Source organism: Cebidichthys violaceus, unplaced genomic scaffold, assembly GCF_023349555.1.
Source record: "Cebidichthys violaceus isolate CVI_PGR_0920_01 unplaced genomic scaffold, fCebVio1.0.p SCAF_10, whole genome shotgun sequence".
NCBI lineage: Eukaryota > Metazoa > Chordata > Actinopteri > Perciformes > Stichaeidae > Cebidichthys > Cebidichthys violaceus.
In genome coordinates this window covers 10,861,721-10,883,152 of record NW_027176263.1, presented here as the reverse complement: position 1 = coordinate 10,883,152, position 21,432 = coordinate 10,861,721, and the positions used below count along the sequence as shown (strand labels likewise).

The 21,432-nt window shown below is 40.8% G+C and overlaps 2 protein-coding genes across 7 annotated transcripts in view; one reads left to right on the top strand and one right to left on the bottom strand.

Moving 5' to 3' along the window:
* Positions 1-742: 742 nt before the first annotated feature.
* ggps1 (geranylgeranyl diphosphate synthase 1) lies at positions 743-14,347 on the bottom strand. Its single transcript, XM_068717978.1, has 4 exons — positions 13,940-14,347; positions 12,524-12,616; positions 9,367-9,437; positions 743-1,900 (listed from the first exon to the last, which is right to left on the bottom strand). The coding sequence occupies exons 2-4, from the start codon at positions 12,594-12,596 to the stop codon at positions 1,097-1,099; spliced, it is 948 nt and encodes a 315-aa protein (XP_068574079.1). The 5' UTR covers positions 12,597-12,616; positions 13,940-14,347; the 3' UTR covers positions 743-1,096.
* Positions 14,348-14,677: 330 nt separating this feature from the next.
* The window catches only part of arid4b (AT-rich interaction domain 4B), a 37,927-nt gene continuing 31,172 nt past the window's right edge, over positions 14,678-21,432 (top strand). For 4 of the 6 annotated variants that reach the window (XM_068725164.1, XM_068725158.1, XM_068725149.1 and 1 more), the window contains exons 1-2: positions 14,678-14,831; positions 17,027-17,075. In XM_068725164.1, coding sequence (XP_068581265.1) covers positions 17,070-17,075 — 6 coding nt within the window. In that variant the 5' untranslated portion in view covers positions 14,678-14,831; positions 17,027-17,069. Of the gene's footprint in view, positions 14,832-15,583; positions 15,710-15,909; positions 16,034-17,026; positions 17,076-21,432 lie in introns of those variants that run through there. The other 2 variants (XM_068725134.1, XM_068725140.1) reach the window with 2 other exon arrangements.

The following is a 21,432-nucleotide window of genomic DNA, read 5'->3' as shown; positions in this document are numbered from 1 at the left end:
ATAACAATGGCTCATGTTTTGCAATGGTGAAGCCATGTGTGTCAGAACTACAGTAACATACAAACAGCTTTTTGTTAGTCACATCTGGATTTACAAGTACACCCATGAGCTCAGTAGATGGTGCTGCTCATCTCTGGAGAAGGGTCCCCCCCCCCCTCAAATATAAAATGTCCAGTTCGTCCATCATCTTCAACCACTTTTTGCCTAGAAGTTAGACAAGTCCACAGGTTATCTTTTTAAGGTTTTGTTTTTATTCAATAGATGAAAAAAGGGTCTTCACTGCAGCACAGCATCCTACTCACAAATATAACTAAGTCACCCCAATAATAAGTATGTGAAAAGCTGTGTTGAATCTGAAGCAGACAGAAACGCAGACTGCAATGAACCAAAACGTCAGAGCATTCATATAAAGCCGAGCATCAACAGCGTTAGCACTGCTTTGCATATAATGCCACCACGTTACATAACAAGTAGGCAATCGAGTTGCAGAGGTCTTTTCTACGGGATTGGCACTCTGGAGGCTTAATGATTGAGGGTCTCCAAATCACACATCATACACTGGAGACATCTTATGTTAAACAGACTTCAGATTTAAAAAAAAACACCCAGCTCTAGATAAACAATTATTTTGGTGGCAAAACATAAAAAATACATTTATATTCACTGCAGTGAACATCAAAAGGAAGGCTTTTAAGCTTTGTTGCCATCTTGTTAATCTTTTTCAGAATAGCAGACAGAAAACCAACGTAAGAAGTGTTTATTTATTATTTATTTTACAGACTGAACAGCTATAATTTGGATACAAAATTTTGGAGATGCGTACTTTGTTAAGCAACACTTGAAGGACGCCATCGAGCATAAAAAAAGAGAGAAAGGCAACATTTGTTTTTGTGGTCTCGTAGTCTACCAGATTTAAACAGCTCAAATTTGATTATTAATTGTGACTCATTTAATAGTTTGTGAATATAACATACATGTATGTGTGTTGAGCTTTTAGGGGCATATGTATATCTGCATCTGTGTATTAGCAAAGCTTCTGTGACAGTAGTGTGCAGGGCTAGCATGTGAGTCACATAGCAGTGGAAGCTGGAGGAGGTCAGTGGATTTGGCTGGACTGTGGCTCAACACTGGACTCTGCAGTGGCTTCAGCCTCACGATGCATTTTGCTGAGGTGTTTGACGAGGCTCTCCAGTTGAGGGTTTCCCCCAAACTCCCCGATGAGGCGGTAGACCTCTGCCTCTAGGTCCCGCAGAGTCTGACGGGTGTAGGCAAACGAGCCCACCTTCTCCAGGTAGTCCACGCAGTATCGCTTGATGTCCATGTTCTCCGTGCGCTGCCTCAGGATGTTCTGCACCTGGGTGCTCTCCGGATGCGACGTTATGGCATGAATGGTGGGGAAAGAGAACTTGCCCTCGGTCAGGTCCTCACAGAAGCTCTTGTTCTCGCTGTATTCGCGGGAGCTCAGGTTAGCGTAGTCGTCGCGGATCTGGAAGAACAGGCCTAGTGCGTCCAGGAGCGGTTTCAGGTCCTGTTTCCAATCCGAGAAGAGCTGCATCAAGCCCACGGCCAGGCCAAACAGCCCTCCGGTTTTCTGCAGCACCATGTTGCGGTACTCTTGCTCGGTGGGACAGGTGTAGGTGTCCCTCCAGTGGATGTCCAGGCCCTGACCGCGGTGCAGCTCCAGCAGCTGCCGGGTAAACATTCCGACGGCCTCGGGGTGCTCCAGGGTCAGCACCTTCTCCAACCCCAAGAAGTAGACGTAGTTGGCGGAGTTGATGACAGAGGGGATGCCGTAGATGCTGTGGGCCACGGGGAAGCCCCGCCGCAGCTTGGAGCTGTCCTCGATGTCGTCTATGAGCAAGCTGGCGTTGTGCAGCATTTCAGTCACCTGGATGATCACCTGAAAAACAAATGTGATCATTACACGAGAAATTAACAATAGTTTGAGAATTATTGTGCAATCACATCAGCTTTTCCATTCCATAGTACTTCATGCCCTCATGTTGTGCTGTACAAACGTTGAGGAACTGTAACAATGATGCTTACGCTGATAAAAACGTCCTTTTCCTACTCCTGACTCGTAAGACAGACAGTAACAGGTTCTCTGGGAGCTCTGAGTAAATTATGCATTACAACTCGTATACAGCAGAGGGTGCCATGTCTACACTCCTGTCAGCAGACAAAATTGTTGTTGCTGAAACAAAGCAGGCAGTCAAGCGGAGAGAATGAAGAGTTCAGCAAAGATAAACTCTGGACCAGAGCCCTTTCACATTCAGAGATTGACAGGACTGGAGACGTTTTGATCTGGTCTGCTCTAAAACTCGGATGTCGTGCCCAAGAGAGAGCAACAGTGGCTTGATGAATTTAGAGGAAATGTATTCACATAGTTAAGAAATACTACAGGTGACAATACTAAGCTTAGTGCACTTCCACCTCCTCTAAAGAAAGACTGATGTGGGCTGAGTACTTTTCCTTTGCCATATATGACAAGTGTACTGACGAGCTCCAAAAGCTCTATTACAGTATGACCCTCAAGCGCTACGCTGACAGTGAACAAATTGGTAAACAGCCATGGTTAGTGTCCTCTGTCCAGCAGCAGGATGCCATTTTCAATATCCAAAAAAGGCTTTGTTTCAGGCCCACGTCTGACACCAAACAGCCAGGGTTGCCATCAGGTGTCTGCTGTCTTGAGCTGGCCGTGCGGCCTGCTGTAGTGCTCTGCTGATTTAAAAGACAAGTGGTGTGGCCTGGTAATGAAAGCTGTTTGTATGGGGCCAGGGAGCACAAAGAGAGACTCAGTGGGTCCGGCAGATGGCCAAGGCCGGACCAGTTGAGCAGTTTATCCGCCAAACGCAACCTTTTCTTCGGCAGGGTCCCGACACTTGCTCACCCTGCAACCTCAGTGAGCCACTTACAACAGAGGGGGGGTTGTGGGTAAAGCTACAATGAATGCACACATGAAGGGGAAAATGGAATATTGCCAAAAAGTTACTCAAGGATTCAACGGCTCATTGCAAAAAGTGGTCTCTATGAATTACAATTCCCCTGCCAGGAAAAAAAGGAACAAGGGCACAATCAAGACGAGATTTGAAGCCTCAGATAAATACAGCAGTTATCAAACCTTCATACAAGCACCAGCATTTCATAAAGTTCTGGACTTTGAGTGTCTCCAAGTAAAGAAATTAGTCAAGCTGTCGCTGTGTAATGCCGCCATTTACGTGTCTTCACAGCTCCACAAGACCTCATTGATTATCACCAGAAGTAACTGATGCAAAAACTCACTTTGTTTGCCGAAGCTACAATCAGTGATCCATTAGGAAAGTCCAATATATTGAGGGGGAACAACTCTGAAACAGACAAGTCAGTAATGTGCATGAACCCGTCTCACACACATACACTGGCAGTGGTCAGCACCGACAGTCATCCCTCTTAGTCAGACTGCAGGGCTGTTGATGTCTGGCCAAGGGTTAGACATGGTCATCCCACACTTTCTTATTCATCATGAACAAATATAGCTAAATATGGCAGATGTCCTACCAGTTTTTGTAAAATGCTCAAGAACCCTCAGTATAAACTAAATCTGGGATTTGTTTTTATTTTTTTAAATCTTGTTTTATATATATATTTATATATATATATTTATATATATATATTTATATATATATTCTTTTAATTAAATAAAACTAACATTTAGGGGACAAAGCAAAGGAGCTATTTCAGCAAGGTCCTATATTTAATGAGGTGTGGTTATTGTTTATAATTTCATATACTAACTAAATTAATCACGAGATGAGATGTGTCAGGACCTGTCTTGCTAAGTACTGCAGCTAAAATATTTCCTGGGAAAACCCCGGTGGTACAAATGCATAACAAATGTAGCGTCTACCCTGCTCCAGGTTTTACTGCTGTTGTCACAACTTCTAATCTGCTTTGTGTAATAATAACCGTCACATTACCGGTTGTATCCAGATGTTCGAACGGTTTAAAAAGGGATAACTTGTATTATTATTATACTATCCAGCTGTTATGAGTTGCTACATTTCATATTTGAAATGCTAACCTACAATCCAGTTTCTCATTATTTTCTGATGGAGGCAGCTACATTAGAGTCACATTAAAACCTCTAAGTATGCTCTGTCCATTTCAAAAGGCACCATTTCAGATACCAAAGTCCACATTTGGTAAATGGGACCAATTGTTTTCTAGATTCATTTGGCAAGGGACATGTCCAAGAGTCAAATTAAACTTTGCATCTTTCTAAAAACTGCAGGAGGACTCCCCTGAGATATTAGTAAAGGCCAGCGCAGATACAAGCTCTGTCAGTACGGACAGATACACGATGGCTTAACATTGAAATAAAACCAATGCCAGCAACCTCTAGCTTCCCCTTCAAGATGGTTCTCTAAAAAAAGACTGAAATGACTTTGTAAGAAATCATTTTCCAGGAGTTTTTCTTGACAATACAGGACGGCATCTGCTCAAAACCAGAAATGTACCAGTAGGCCTAGTATTGACACATTTAACTCCAGGTTTATTCCTTATATGGTGTGGTTTAGTAAACCACACCATAATGCACACTGTAAGGTGTGTGTTATTGTCAAAAGCATTGTTTGTGAGGGGTTGTTACATCTACCCGTAGTAGCTTATAGCCGTTTTGATGAAGATGAATACGATTTAAAATTTCAGTTTAACTTCAATTTACTTTTGTCAAACAAATAACCATATACATACACTATAAGATTCAAAAGATGGTCAGAATATGAACTCAATTATCTACACCAATTGTGCAATTGGAGCAATCCTCCCTAAAATAAATAAATAAAAGTATTTACAATTGAGATATTTGTAACAAAACACAAAAGACTTATTTACCGTAGATCTTAATAACTACAGCAGTGACTGTCGGTAACTATTCTATCAATTGGTGAATGTGTTAAGAGATGGAGTCCTCTAATGAGCGTTTTAATGCAGTGATTACCTCAGCCGACCTCATGGCCTGACCGAAGCATTTATAACTACTATACTACACTATCCAGACGGGCTTGTTCATGTAGTGATAACACCGACTTACCCATCCTATTTATTTGTTTGTAATGAATCCAATTTGTAGGTATTTTTGTGTTTCTTTTAGGTTACTTTTATTATTATTTATTAGAAATTCTAACACCTTATTTTACACCTTAATGTCTATTTAAGCTTCACTTATTCATATGTTATGTATTTATGCAAACTGTAATGGATCACAATATTTCACTGAGAATTAAAACAAACTACAAGACGCTCTCAGCCTGAGGCAGCAGACATTGTCATGAGTCGAGGTAAAAGACAGAGGACCGTATATAAAGTATATAACAGCTAACCTTTCCACATCGTCAGAGAACAGAAGGAAGCCAGTCTGCTAAAGGTCGCAAGGCAACTGAATTCCCCAAACCTCCACTAACGGTTCTGTTCTACACTGTAGCGAAGCGCATATGTGGGGTTTGATTTAAAAATAATAATAATTGTCAACTGAATGAGACAGTGTGGCACTGCTACTGCCTCCATCTATCTGAAGGCACGGTTGTTTCCATGGCGGAGACTTCTTGGCAGCAGTGTGCTAATGATGACAAGAGGAGTGCTCTCAGTCTGAGAGGGGTTCAGCGGGAGTTTACTGAGCTGCTCCATGGAGGGAGACAGAGGGGGAGAAAGCTCTTTGATATGCCAAACAAGGAAATTCTGTCTGAAGACGGATTTGGTTACAATCTGCATATTAGTGTTGGCCATATGAACTGCCAACTTATCAGAAACTCATCAGTCAAACCCAAAACTCTCAGGAGTCTTTTCTAGCCTCAAGGAGCACATCCTCCTGAAATGAAAATGTCAGCACTTCACAGACAAGAAACGTAGCAAAAATAATCAAAAATGAATGCTGAGTCGCTCCTTTTATTCCTTTTGCAAATTGAATTAATTAATTTGAAGACATACAGCTCACTATATTGGTAGCAGAGTGAAGGCTGGGATTAAATACACATCTATTGATGCAATATGTGACGCAAACATGACAGAACCGATTTTTAATATTCAATAATTCGTCAGAAGAGACTAATACTCACACGCATGCACCTAGGCTTTTGAAACCAGTCATCTCAGGGGGGGAGGACTGTTATTGTACACTGGGAGATGAATCGACCACAGGAGACAGAGTATGACCTCTGAGCTCTGCTGCAGGACTATGAATCCTCTGCTTGGGGAGGGTTTATAAAACATTCAGGACAAAGGGAAACCTGTTGAACGGCAAACCTAATGAGACCTGACAGGCTCAGCACTTAGCATTCTGCACTGCAAAAGGCATGTAGATTCAGAAAATACAGTCTCCATCCTATCATTATTGGACTGGAAGTATTCAGCCACTGCAACTGTAATGCTATCAGTATAATAAGGTCAATGGCCTGATCTCCCTCGGGTGACAGTGGCGAGGGTCCTGCTCAATAAAACCAATAAATCCTAAATGGCTAATTTGAAATTAATCTGGCTGAGGAAACACAGGAATGCCAATCAGTCCGCTATCTGTACATGCACTTCAATATGTCTGTTGGAATCTAATCAGGCAGCATCCAAGAATGTGTGACAAGAACAACAAGAACAACAACAACACTGTAATGGATGGATGAGTGGAGGCGTACGTTTGTCTTGGAAGCCGTCTGTTAATCCTTTGCTTACAGAGGTGATCAGGAACACATGAAGTCTCAGTGGGTACGGTGGATTATGTTTTAACATACACAAACAAACAATCCCTAAATGCTGCTGAATATTCCCCTCTCACTATCATTTAGCCCACCATCTGGAATACACCGAACAGTAAAAAAAAGATGTGCTACCATGACCTACACGTTCTCATTCAACAAGCTAAAACTGAATACTGATTTTAAGGCTTTCTTCAAAGCTAGACAGGTCATCATACTCACTGTAGCACCAGCATCCCACTTCCCAAACACAGTGTTAAATGCATTTTATATCGTGTAATAAATAAGAACACAATGACCAAAATCTCCTGGTAACTAGCCCCATTATACTCACTGGATACCTCTGGACTAGAAACAACAGCTAATGTAACCGATGTCATTTTGTGTGCAGTGATTACCATCAATTTGGTGTTTTCCTTTTTTGATCAAACTTAAAAGTGCAAACCTAATGGGATTCTGGGAAACTGAACGTGAGCACTCAAACAGCAAATAGCAGCGGACATGAATCAAAATACAGCAAAGTGTTTTCAGTAAATTTGGCCACACATATTTTGGCAGTCAAGCTTTACACAAACTTTGCACCTGTTGCTACGCAAGTCCCTAACCCAAAACAAGTCACTATTTTAGCTTTGGACACTATAAACTGTCAAAACATACCAATATTATAAACACTAAACAGCCAAACAAAACAAACCACAGTCGATGTAAAATCCATCATGACGAGAAGCTATCTGTATCTACAGGACCCGGACTTCTCTGTTATTCCAGGCTTAATTCACAGGGAGGGGGGTGATAGCTTCTGATGTTGCTAGCTAAATGGACTTGATGATGTGGCCGGCAGCTATGCTACATTCACGTGCTCATCTGATGCTCCCACATGTTTGAAGATGTTGTACTTTGGCTAACAATAAAAAAAAATAGAATAATGCACTTTACACCCCAAATGCTGTATTTTGTTGAGGACAAGGAATTGAGTTTTAGGCTACGTATTAATGATTGATTCAAAGTATTCATAACTACACAAAATATGATAGATCCATCCCAACATTGTTTTTCTTTTGATATAATCTCGAAATTTGGTGTATTTGAGCCACATCCTTTTTTACAGTGTGGCATTTTTTGTATTACATGACACTTAATCACAGGTGTGTATATTCTGTTACACCACTGTAAGAAAAAGGTTTAACAGATTGTGAAATATTAAATTATCTACATGCAGCACAAGAGCGGCACTTAAAACTGCAAATTTAAAAATTCTTTACCAAGTTTGTTGGTGTACGATTTATTACTTTGATAATAAAGATCAATACAGCAACCGTGTACCCATGTATATATTTATATTTTGTGTTACAAAGTTAGGAAAGCGATGTCTAAGTCAAGCCTGATATTGCCTTACACATGAAAGAATGAACCCAGTGACTTGCATAAGTGTATACAGCTTATTAATTAAACACTGTTATGAGATCGGTCCTCTATATCAGCCATTACCCAAACCACGTATCGCTAACATGCAAAGCCTGTGAAGGACTTGGTTGCTCCTCCAGATGGCTAAAAAGCCAGAGCAACACCAGACCTTTTCTGACTGCTCTGCTTTACAAAATAAGTAATGTGGGCCTTTAAGCAGTCAAACCTCAGATTTATCTTTTAAAAACAGCTAATCGATTGACTACATGTAATGATATTGGGGTCACTAGTGCTGTAGTAACAGAGCCACAACAACTGAGTGTTCCACCAAACTCTGCACTTCTATAGAGCTTTTTTGCCTTGTCTTAATTTCAGGCCCCACAACTTAACTGTATGGCTCAGTCTCATTTCAGTCTTAAACTTGTTTGCCATTTTTGGACCAAAAAACAACCCAATGTTCACAACCTGCCCAGCACCAAACTACGGACAAGTTTAGCAACAAAAAGATGAAGAGAGTCGAACATCGTGCAAGCTTAAGATCCAGATGTTTTTCTCAGCAGTCAATGGAAACCAAACCAATAACAATGATAATGTTGGTCCATGTGTGCTGGTTGTTTAAATAAACAACAGTTTGCCAACATGTGCGTTCATCAACTTTTGTTTAGAAAGGTTACTGTTACTACTGTTAAGATACTCTTTAGAAGTGAGTATATACACACTCTATATGTCATAAACTGCCAATAACCCTCTAACACCAAAACATCCACTGCTGCCGTTGTAGATTTTACAATTTGCTTTTTTAGATTCACATATAATCTGTCACTGTCAATATGAATCCTACACACTGTATATAGACATATTTTCATGCACATAAAGCTGATTCTGATCCAACAATTCATAAATCAGCAATAAGGGAAAACTGTAGATCCAACAACTTTAGAAAAGGGTGAATGTTCAGTTTTTGATAGCATTGCTGACCCTTTTCATTTAATTCAACTTGATCCTCAAATGCATTAACCACCTCCTGTAATGAATCATGGATGCTCTAAGCTCCACATCCAAGCTTTACATTTACATTCAGTTAGAAACAACTCATCTGACAGAACACTCTGGTTGCATGACAAAATAAATTGCCGGTGCAGAATGAGCACAGAATGATTTCACGTTTCTGGACCCGTCCACAACAACAAACATCAGATAACTCTGAATGTTAAGAGGCTTGAAATGACCGATTCCTCACCTGCAGTTTGTCGTCTGGAACATTCAACCAGTGGTTAAATGCTTGTGATAGTTTCGTCCTCACCTGCTTTCCTGAGAAGAATGCGGAAAAACAAAAGTGTAAGTTTTAATAGTCAAAGACATGTGTACTGGAGTATGCAAAGGAAAAAGCAAGTGCATCCATCACAATGATTATTGTAGCAAATCATCAGCTCATTCTACTTACTTTCATTGAGTGCTTTTGTCACTGATATTTGAAAATGCACACTTTGTTGAAGTCTATATTAACACAGCTGGTGGGTGGGACCTAATTCCCAGAGAAGCCGAACAAAACAAACCAAAAAGAAAACTACATTGTTTTAGAACCAGTGTTTTATTGTCATAATTTCTGCTGCTATAACTACAGGTACCTTACACTGACATCACCCTCACTGTTGTAGACAGTCTCATACAGATTGTAAAAGATATTTCAATCCCACCTATTGCAGGCAGTTCTCTAAAAGGTTTAGATAAAGATTAACTTTTTATTTATTATACTTGCAGAGCCAACTTTGTGGTAAACTTGCAGGTCGGCCTGGGGCACACAACTCTCTTTAGAACAGTGGAAGTGGGATGTGACCTGACTAGAGAAGTCAAATAAAGCTAAAGAAAAGTTCTGTAGCTGGTCTCAATGAAGCACAGGAAGCGTTCTGTTGTTCAAAGACCAGGGCCCTGTACTAGAAAGAGAGTTCCACATAACCAGGGTCTCTTTGGGTTATGTGGGTTAACCAACTCTAACTCTAACAATCCCACCAAACCGTCCTACAAAGCTGGTTATCAACCGACCAACCTCAATCTGGCTGAGAGGGCGTTCACATGAGGGGGGGCGTTTGCAGCATATGACTCACAAACACGGACAAGCCTGCTGTCGGCAGAGCGGCGCATTTTACAAACTCGAAGAAAGATACAATGTTACACAAATACTAGAAGAAGTTAAGCACATAATCAAGACTAAAAGCAACAAAGTTTAAACTGCCAAATGCAGAAAGGACAGCTGGCAAAAAATAAATCACTGACTGTGTGAATGTCTAAATTACAGACTTATAATGTCCCTGCTTCATCTAGAGCATGATAGGTGTGACTATAAGTACAGGTGTGTATTACGTTAAATGAGTGTTGCTTAGATGTCTTCTTATGGCGTGGATGACAATATTATTAATATTATTCTATTAGTTGCGACCCCGGCGGTGTGAAACAGACTTTGGGGCAATTAAAAAATATAAAAACATTGATGACATTTATAAACTTAATTTGTCAGTTCAAACGGTGTCTTTTAGTCTGAATAATGACCTAAACTTCTTTGTATTTGTGTAACATTATCCAAAGATCCACGCGTTGAGCTTTGTTTGGTCTGTAGACGATGCTTTTCTACGAGTTGATCTCTTATCTGGAACATAACCAGCTCTGGAGCATGTTAGGAGTTCAGCATCTGTTACCATGGTGATCTACCCCAGTAAGAAGTGAACCTCCGCTGTAGGACTGAAAACCAAAAGTTAACCCTGAAGTTACCTTGCTTACCCCAAAACCTGCTTCATAGTACAGGTCCCTGGTAAAAGGCTTGCTTTTCTTTGAAACCATTGGACTTTGTTGTAAAGCTCACAGCCTCAATCTAACCAGTGATGGGGGGGGTATCTATATGTGAACCTATAGATATGTTTGCCAAAACTGTAACAAAAACATAAAGGTTTAAAACACTGGAATTTCCCTTAAATGACTTCATCTGTTGCAAGGCTTTAACATAATCTTATGAGCCTGAAAGACACAGCACTGACACTGAAAAAGAGGAAACATCCCAACTTACGGAGACCCGAAGGACTTGTCCTATTTACCCAAAATTAAACTCTCATGTTAGGTCAGTCACTTCTCCACTGACATAAAGTGACCAATCAAAACTGAAGAACCAAACAAAGAAGTCTCCTATACAGCAGCGAGTGTGCACTCAGGAGATATCACACAAAAAAAGGGATTTTAAACATGCACACAATGATGCACAGCTTACTGATTTCTGGGTATTAAAATGTCATTTTATTACCATGTTGTGTCATAAATGTGTGAAATACTGCCTCATATATAAGAACACTAGATTACCAATACGACAAATTGATTACTAATATGCCAAATGCCTACCAAATCTGCAATAAACCATATTATTTAGGCATGAACAATGTAGCCTAACATCTTTAAAAAATCTCTATACGATATTCAGAGCATTAATATAGCTAAAAACAAATAGTTGCTATGTAAAGATATAGTGGAGTAATGTCTACCTGAGCAGAGAATGAAGTTGCTCGCCCTCTTTGTGTGTTGTAGTTCGAGCTTCTCTGTGCTTTGTTTACACAGAAGGACCGGCTGTGCATGCCTTTTAGAGCATGTTAGTGCCCCACTAGCTGCAGCTTTGCACTGAGTGTGCACAGTGGTTGCAGCTGATAACGTCGTCCCGACCGACACACTCGTCACGGAAACGTAGCAGCCACCCTCCGGTTCCCCCTCCAGTAAACACCGCTAGCTTCTAGCTCTGTCAGCACCGTTGCAGTTGTTTGCACTGTTAGCTCGGAGCTGCCGGCTCAGCCATCGCCATGTTGAAGCCGTGGGAGGCAATCCCTCGGCTCTGAATATCGAATTTAGCACCTTTAACATAGTGACAACATGTGTTGCTCCCAAATTAGAAATTTGTAATATAAGTATTACATTGCTCAGTTGTCGTGATCGTGTTCAAAATGCACCATGTAAAACTAAAGTAGTTTGGTTAAAAACTGAACTGAATACATCAAAAGGGGGAAATTTAATACCATTTAAGTTCGAGCCTACTCTGACACAGAAGTAATACACAAACGCACTTACATGAAATTAAGCAGCATATCCTAATAACACCAGGTATTAGAATTGATCAACACAATTAAAAACTTTCATTTTGCATGCAGTGCAGTTTATGTCTGCGTGTGTACACTGAAGCCTTTCATCATTTCAGGCATGTTGCTGATGCTATGTGACCAACAGTAATTGAGCAGGTCAGGGCTTAGTGTAGCTCTAGGACTCATCACCAGTATATTGCTTTCAATGACCTTTTAGCTGCATGTCTGCATGCCTCCACACATGTCTTGTCCACCTCTCTGCAGTCACTGACATGGAGAAAGACTCACCTGGTAGTTGCAACAAGTACTTGTATGGTTCCAACAGGATTCGCTCAGAGGCAGCTTCCGAGTTGCCATCCATTTCTTCTGGTTTACACAAATCTGTATTGGAGGAAAAAGAACATAAAAAAGTTAAACAATTAACATTGTCTCAACTGACAATATTGCAGAAAGGAGAGTGTTGACATGACGGGAACAATGTCAGACTTGAAGGATATCTTAGTGTAAATGACATCAGAGACATAACTGCAGAATGCTGCTACACACTTAGCAGCGTAATACACATGAACTGTTTGGGTATTCATCCGGCATTAGTAGTTTTACCCTTTTGTTACACTTTTTTCCTTTAAATAAGCACATAATTGAGACACATGAAATTCAAAAGGAATGCTAACTCATAAACAAAACAAGAAAATAAAAGGTTTTGACAAATCTAAATTTAAAAAAAAAATTGATTCATGATGTACTGCAATGTGTGTCAGATGCATGTGCTGAGCCACGAAATCCCCTCATGCATCGTGACACGCTCATCACATGATTGGATAAGTTAAAACAATCGCATTCCTGGTGAATCACAGAAACTCGTGATGTAGCAATAAAAATAGAAAGGTTGGGTTGTCTGTGACAGCTAGTGATAATCATAAGAAAAATCCCTCACAATCACTCAAATAAAAATCCCTTATTCTTTGCATAAGACAGCAGTTGAGGTTTCATTTGATAAAACGGCTGACCAGACTAGATCATTTAGATTTTGTCACATCAGAGACATCTATCAAAAAAGTGTAAAACCTCCACCGTGAGAAAATTATATTAGGGAACTAAATTCAGTTTAAAAAAAGTTACCATTCACTGTAACTCTGCTTGTGAACGAATGCGGATGTGAAGCCTCACATTATAATCAAATGATCAAACTGCAAAGAAAGTTTCCATCATATAACGCAATCCATTTCAACCAAAAAGTGGTTTATTAGGAAGACCATCAAATATTATTTACTGAGTCATGGCTTATAAACAGATGACACCATAGTATGTGGATAGTTACTAGTTTAATGGCACTGTACTATCCAACACAGCCCTGTAGCTGGTAATTGTCTGCACAGTATAATTACACCTTTTACATTATTTAATATAACAGATATATCAAATAAACACTTTTATAGTCATATTGTCTGCAACAAGTGCCTAACTAGAATTATCATAATCTAAGTTTTTTCCAATTTAAAATGTCAATTTCACTTTTAAATAGAACCATTACTCAGTTCAATTATATAACTTATGTATTTCATACTTGCAATTCAAAATGTTGTGATACTGAAATTCAACCAAAAAGGTAATGTAGAGTTACACAGTGACCCAGATTACACATACACAACTAAAATGTTGCTGTAACACAACAAACCCTCTAGAGCTCTTAACTCCACCCACCTGGCCGCTGTCAGTCTGCTGATGCCGGTCCTGTTTTCCTGTTAGCCAGGCTGCTAGTTAGCTAGCATTAGCAGGCTAACATAAAGGCGCCAATAAACCACAGTTCAGCATTTCTTTCTTTCTTTTTCAAAATACAAAACGTCCACTTCAACGCTGGACGACTAAGGCACACGATATGACTGTCAAATCCACACTTTCACATTATTGTTAGGTCCGTGTGTCACTGACCAATTCACCGAATACTATTCTAAGCTAACGCCGCTATTATTACGCACTGTACAGACACTTTTTAACACGAGCTAGTTGTAATGAGCTACATATATATATGCTTCGGTGTCGGTACAGAGCACGCGCAGAGTAGGTGGGGTGTCTCGCGCATTGAGTGTTGCAGTTGTATTTCTACATTGCCCGGTAAAAGCTTCCGGCCTGTGCTGAAATTGGAGAAACACACATACGTCTTGCCGGGACGGCCTGTAATACATATCGAACACACACATGTTATAAAGCTGGGGGTTGTAGTTTTTCTCTCTGTATTGTGTGAGACCAAACCAGTAGGACAACTTCATACATCTTACCGTGAATATTTTTCTCCTCGATCAGCCAATCATAAACTCCTAAAGTGCTTCCCCCGTCGCTGAGCAATCCAATGGGCGAGTGTAGTTTGAGGAGAGGCGGGATTATACGACTGTCAATCATTCTCAAGAGGCGGGGCATCACAGAAAGAGCTCGAGGAGCTACTCAACAACAGCAGCGCTCTGCGAAAGCACTTTTACCATCAACATCCTCCTACGGACGACGTTAAAACCTGTCAGATGTCTCTCATAAATGTTCCTATGGATTACTAATACACCTTCGTCGAAAAACAGAGGCGTTTCTCAACTTGACAGCATAGGTAAGCCTGCTTTTAGAGAAGAAGAAAATAGCTATTTTGAACATTTTTCTTTACTAGCTTGCGTCCCTGCTGCCACCGAGCCAACCTTGACGGTAGCTAACTTGTTAACTAATGCTGTGATGTATTTAGGGGGTTTTATGGAATGAATGAATTAAGAGACTCGACAGCACAAAACCGATGGCCGAGATTACTACATAAATGTAGTCAGCTGCATAATAAAGTTATGCTATAGCCAGCCACATAATCTGATGAGCACGGTGAACGGTTGTGCTGCTCCGGGGCTGAATAGTTTCTCCGGAGTGTTGTGTTGTTGAGCGGAGGAATCCTCGTCTAGCTTGTCATGGTGTTTCTTTATTGCCGTCAAAAGTGAGATTACACGAAACCATCAGAGACCCGTATACGCTCGACATCGCTGCAGGATGTGATTAGTCGACCAGCGAACAAACGGCGTAGTTTAACAGGTAAATTGCTTCGTCAGGCTTTTCTTTTGTGCCACCAGCACCATTAGCTCTTCACTAAATACTCGTCCAGTGTAGGTTGGACCAAAGGGACTATCTTACATGGAGGAATTCGCCCGTTTATCTTAACAGATGCGATGTGGACTAGTTCCCCCCTGCTGGATAGGACTTACGTTATTCTGTGTGTGTGTGTGTGTGTGTGTGTGTGTGTGTGTGTGTGTGTGTGTGTGTGTGTGTGTGTGTGCGTGTGTGTGTGCGTGACCAGTATTTTGCACATTTCCGTAACTGGCAACCCCATCGCTGACAAACTGTCTGGGCAGGACTCCTTACTGAAGAGGATTTAAATGGACTCGATGTTGTAGTGAACTACGGTATCGGGGTTGAAGAACAGTGGGAAAAGACGACCGAAGCTCAGGCGGTGTATGTGTATTTTTATTTGTTTTGTGGTGGTCAATCATTCAGTTGCAGCGGCTGGTCTAGCAGCTCGTCTGGGCGGATGACATTGTATCCTCCGCGATCATTCAGCCACAAACGAGGGCTGCGACCTTCTGTTTTAACGATGAAACGTAGTCGGTGTTAACGCGATGTCGCTGCGTTACGAGTCCTCCTCGAGCCTTGACCTTGTTGCGAACCGTTTTTCGTCGACTTGTTTCTTTGTCAGAAGCGACCTCACTCCTCGTCACTCAGTGAGCAGTCAGCGAAACGAGACCAGTGGATGAGGAGAACATTGTGTGAGGATAGAAAGTGAGTTTTAGCTGCACGGCCGATACTCACTTTGTTCAACTTGACGCTGTTATTAGCACCATATGACATTTCTATAACGGTGTGGTTTAGCGGCTAAAAGCTTAATGTTATTATCGCTCTCTCCTCGCTGTCGAGTGCGTGCTCCTCTCCGCAGAGAGACAAGGGGAGAGAAGCGAAAACGAACGGTCTCGATGGGCAGTTTTTCTGTAAAAACAAAAGAGACTCGTCTCCGACAGAGAGACTGGTCTCTCACGGGTTGCAGGTGAATGGCGACCATCGTTCCCGCAATTTCCACTGTTTGTTCGCTGAAGTGCTCTCTCGGTTGTTGTTTTTTTTGCCGACTTGTCCGCTACAGAAATGGCGTCATCCTCTGCTGTGGTGTTGGGTTAGTCGGTGCAGCGAAGACAGCGGGCGCACCACGCTGCCGTGCTCTAAAGAACCGAGGACATTACTGTACATCTATCACTTTATCCTAAACCACTTGGTCATCCGTGCATTTGAGGGCCTGGTAACTAGTTACTTTAGTGTTTGCTCGCCCTGCGATGCCACAAGCAAACTGTGGCTGCTGACTACAGAGGCGTTACATAAACGGCTTTAAGGGCTCTGCGAATGAGAGTGATCAGCAGCCTGCCACGGTTTACTTTGCAACACGGATATCTGTTTTGGGGGGGGATGTGGCTCTGAAAGCTCGAGCACACACACTATCAACACAATGCATTAGCCAGGATTATTTAAGTAAAGGATCTTTAAACTTTTCTTAAATCAATTTGCAACCTAAATGAAGCCCACGATCCCTAAAAGGAGATCTAATGTGTGGAGACGATGTTAAAGTGTGAGGGTCTGCCGCCCAGATTATTATTATTTATTCTTCATGGCATTCAGCAGTGAAGCAGAAGAAGTGATGTCATCATAACATAACCGTGCCTTGTTGTGGCAGACTGAAGTTGTCACTCTCTGTAATGTCTTAACAGCTTCTTCCACCTCTTGTTTCAGCCTCAGCTTCGTTCCACGGCTCACCTAGAGGACTCATCGAGAGATGAAGGTATGTTCTTTACCTTTTTATTGCATGTGTTTAATGCCACTGGAGCATTAAACACAGGCCTTCTGCATTAACCCTGCATAAACAAGCTTTTAAACAGGCACATCAAACATAAAATGACAAATGTAATATCATTATTCATCCTTTTGTTGTCATGAATATGGCTGCTGTGAACCTTTACTAAATGTCAATGTTAGTCTTGTTCAAACACAGTGAGGCAAGTGTTTTGGACACCGGCCAAAGTAACACATTGAGTTTCTAGTGTCTCTAGCTGTATTTGCAAACACATATTTGGAGATTTAATGTTGATGTTGCGCTTTGTTATGTAATGTTGTGGTGCGAAATGACATACGAATGACTGACGATGTATGAAAAGCTGTGAAATTTACAAATGATCAAAAGCTCTGGGTGTTTTTTCTTCGGCCCTACTCAGTTTGAAAAAGTCCTAGCTCTGTTTGTTTGCTAAATGTTCTGCGGTACTAGCTTTCTTATAGTTCCAATAGATCAACAAAGTTGTGACTGTTGTTATGCCTGCAGGCTGCCGTTGCATCGTTTGTTACCATGTAAGCCTAACGTAGAGTCATAACACGCATGTGTGTTTCACTTTTTGATTAAATTTATGACCTACAGGAAGTTTGACAAGAGTTTGAATGTAGTGTAACCGGATTATGGGGAAAGAATAAATCAAATACAAGATGAGAGCCACTTTGTGACTGGAGACTTGGTGGTGGAGACATTAAAAGCTGGTCTAGTAATGATTTGTAGTCTGTCACTTTGGCCCTAATGATGTTGTGCTTATTGTGGTTAAGCATTGTACCACCACCCACTACTAGCAGTCCACCAAAGCATCCAATTAAAATGCAACCAAGAGCATCATTGGTAAAAAATAGTTGCATGCTCTTTTTTTTTTTTATTATTATTCGTTCAATTTGGTAAAAAAAGAAAAAGAAAAAAGAAAGCCGAGGAAATTATTTTAGATCTGGTACGAGGCTTTGTCTCTGCTTCAGAATCATTTCTGCTGCCTGCATTCCTACTTGTCCACAACTAGGAGCGCTGACTTGAACTGCATGATGATTTGTGGTTATGTAATAAATAGTTTGTGCCACAGGAAGACAATGGAGTTCTGATTGTCGTGACGAGAAATGCATTCCAGTGCACAGAGAGCATCGAGTCACGGATTAAATAGAAACCAATTCACACACCGTAGGCTAGCTTTGCTGCTTCATTTCATACTGTCTACTTTAAATAAGCTAAATATGTGAAAGTTCATCAAACTGTTGCCGTTAGGGGCCGTGACCATTCTGCAGTTATTATTCTCTCCAGTTGGATAGCAGTAGCCTGTTATTAGATGATGATTGTGTTTACACTTGCTTATTTTTATAACCGCTGACGGGAGGGATGTTTTTCACGTTGACATTTCTGGTTTAATGTTGTAGCGTGTGTTGTTTTCATAGTGCTCTGATTCATCGTGATCTATTGGTGCTTGACGACTGCCCACTTGTTTAACTGCTCTGTATGTCAGGAGCATCTGCTCAACGCCTGAACTGTAGATTGATCTGTAACTGGGACAACTTTCTCATTATGTTCGCTTAGCATTTCATGTCACTCTGGCTTACAGTCCACAGCCTTCCTCCATCAACTGCACACACACACACACACACACACACACACACACACACACACACACACACACACACACACACACACTGTGTGCTGGATGACACTTATATAAACATCCTAAGAGTTGACTAATGTGTTGGGTAATTGTTTGAAATCATAATTATCATCTCGTTATTATCTTAAGATAATTAAATATTTAATGAACTTAATCTGTAAATATGTAAATACCTTTGCTTAAAAGTGAATGAAGAAAGTCCTCGCTTGAGCAAAACAATCTGGTAGATGCAATCAGGTAATGCACTTTGTCCATGACCTCGGTAAGATTTAATAAATAAACTAAATATTTTACCATATCAGATTTAAGCATAACGGTGTAGTCTACATGCCTGTGACTTCTAAAAGTTAACCGTGATAACAAAAACAGTGACTTAACGTATGTATGACTATTTACTGCATAGTTAAGTTAAAGGACCACTCTCACACTATTGTAATATGATATATATATATATATATATATATATATATATATATATATATATATATACACACACACACACACACACACACACACACACACACACACACACACACACACACACACACACACACATATATACTTAGGAACGGGAGGTCTGATGACTTTTAGGTAAATGTAGGATTCAGCCTCTTTAGGGACTAAATGTCATGATTTATCTGCGCCTGCTGCTTCAGTTTTTCTTGCGAGACCCCCCCCCCCCACACACACTTTATAGAAGTGCATTACTAATTTGCTATGGTTCTCTTTTAGCTGTAAATGTCAGTCCAAAGTTGCTCTCATGTGTCAAAACAGGAACTGTTCAGACCGTTTTAGATGAAAACTGAAAATTGCTGCGCTGTGGGAGTGAAATGTGTTTAGTTAAGTTAATCCTGCATTTAGATGAGTTGACAGCATGCGGTGCTGTGGTGATACTGTGCTGTATGTACTTAAGCATTTGGGAAGAGACCTGTTGCAGGTCAGGTGCAGTCAGCTGCTGTAGTTGGAAACCAAGTACTTTGTTAAGGGAGCTGTATTTAACATTGTAAACATTTTGCGATGTAAAGATATAGTGGAGTGATGTCTACCTGAGCGGAGGATACAGTTGCTCTTCTTCTGTGTGTGTTGTTGTCAGAGCTTCTCCTCGCTTTGTTGACATAGCCGGGCCAGCCGCGCTTGCTTTTAGTGCACGTGAGCGTGCCCCACTGATTAGCTCATACGGCGTCCTGACTGATGAGCATAAGATGGGTAACGTGTAGAGTGTGTAAGCATGACCATTTGTAGAGCTGTAAACATCTTTGTTAAGGAAGGAGGGCTTTGAATTTGAATTGAATGTATGTGTATCACATCAGCATTATATTCTACTAAAACCCCCACGGGTCCATATTGCTTAAGGCTTAAGAGACGGCTACAAATCATTCAGCAGGCATATGCAAACATTGGGAATTTGCACTTTGTAGTTGTCCATGCTTTCAAGTCCTGGTGTTTGGTGAGTGGTCAGGGTGAATGGGCTGCTTTGAGATTATATGTATCAGTCATTCATTAGCAGAGTTTTGTGGAAATGTAAAAACTTAAGGGAGTGAATTTGCTGGACAGGCCTGCGTTTTGGGGTAAACAAAAAGTATAAAGATTTTATTTTTATTTTTTTAGTTTAAAGCTGCCATGGCATTGCCAAGGCAACTCCTGCAGAAGCACCAGTCACTGGAATTGTGGTGACTTTGGTTTGGACAAAGAGGTGATTCACAGCAGGATTATTGTACGTGTGAGCTCGGCCGGGAGGGAGCTTAATTCTTTCCTGCATGCCTCTTGCATGTTTCTTTGTTTGGCCTACAAGCCTATTCATTATAGCACAATAGAATGGGTCAGAAACTATTATTTATGATATTACAGTATTACTGATTAGTGCCTGAATTGTATTTTCTTAAAGGTGCAGCTTTTAAATCTTACATTGTAATTCCTAGACTGAAGATAATTGATTTGGTACACTTCTCTAGTACACTTCATTTAGACTGTTAACTGTTACGTCACCCTGTGTTTACACCACCCTCACCTGGTACAGGTGAATATTAACCGGTTTATGTTCCCAGCATAATTTTTCACTGCCGTGTAACTTGAAACATACAAATAGTGACACATCCATTCTAACAACAACGTGTCAATTTAGCTTTAAGAGGGCACACAATCTGGATTAAATCCTGGGCAATGGCAAAAGTAGTGACCTAAAAACTCAGATTTCCTTTGAAAGTTGTTAATACAGCGAGAGTGAGATGAATCATTGGTGTGAAAATACGACACAAAGTGAAATTCTGCTCTGAAGTGGAATTCACACATGGTAATGTAGGTGGAAATCTGGTGCCTTAACAGGAGATTCACAAGAAACAATAAGATGATGCACTCATACACACGATGGGAAATGGTCAAAAGTGCACAGTAAGTTGTTGATAGTAGGTTGGCCTTTAATTTTAACAGTAGTAAGTGGTGCTTGAGTAAATGTAGTTAGTTACATCGCTACGGACAAATAGCCGGTGGTGGAATGTGAGTGGAGTAGTTGGAATCACTTCAACATTTCCAAAAATGCTTGTATCAAAAATATGGGTGGGCCAGACTTGGATTCAGTCCAGTATAAAGTCCTGCACTTCACACCAGAAAGAGAAGATTTAACAAGTCGGATGTAGATTTTCTTGAAATAATGATCTGAGCAATCATTGCTTGTCTACCGCAGTCTAT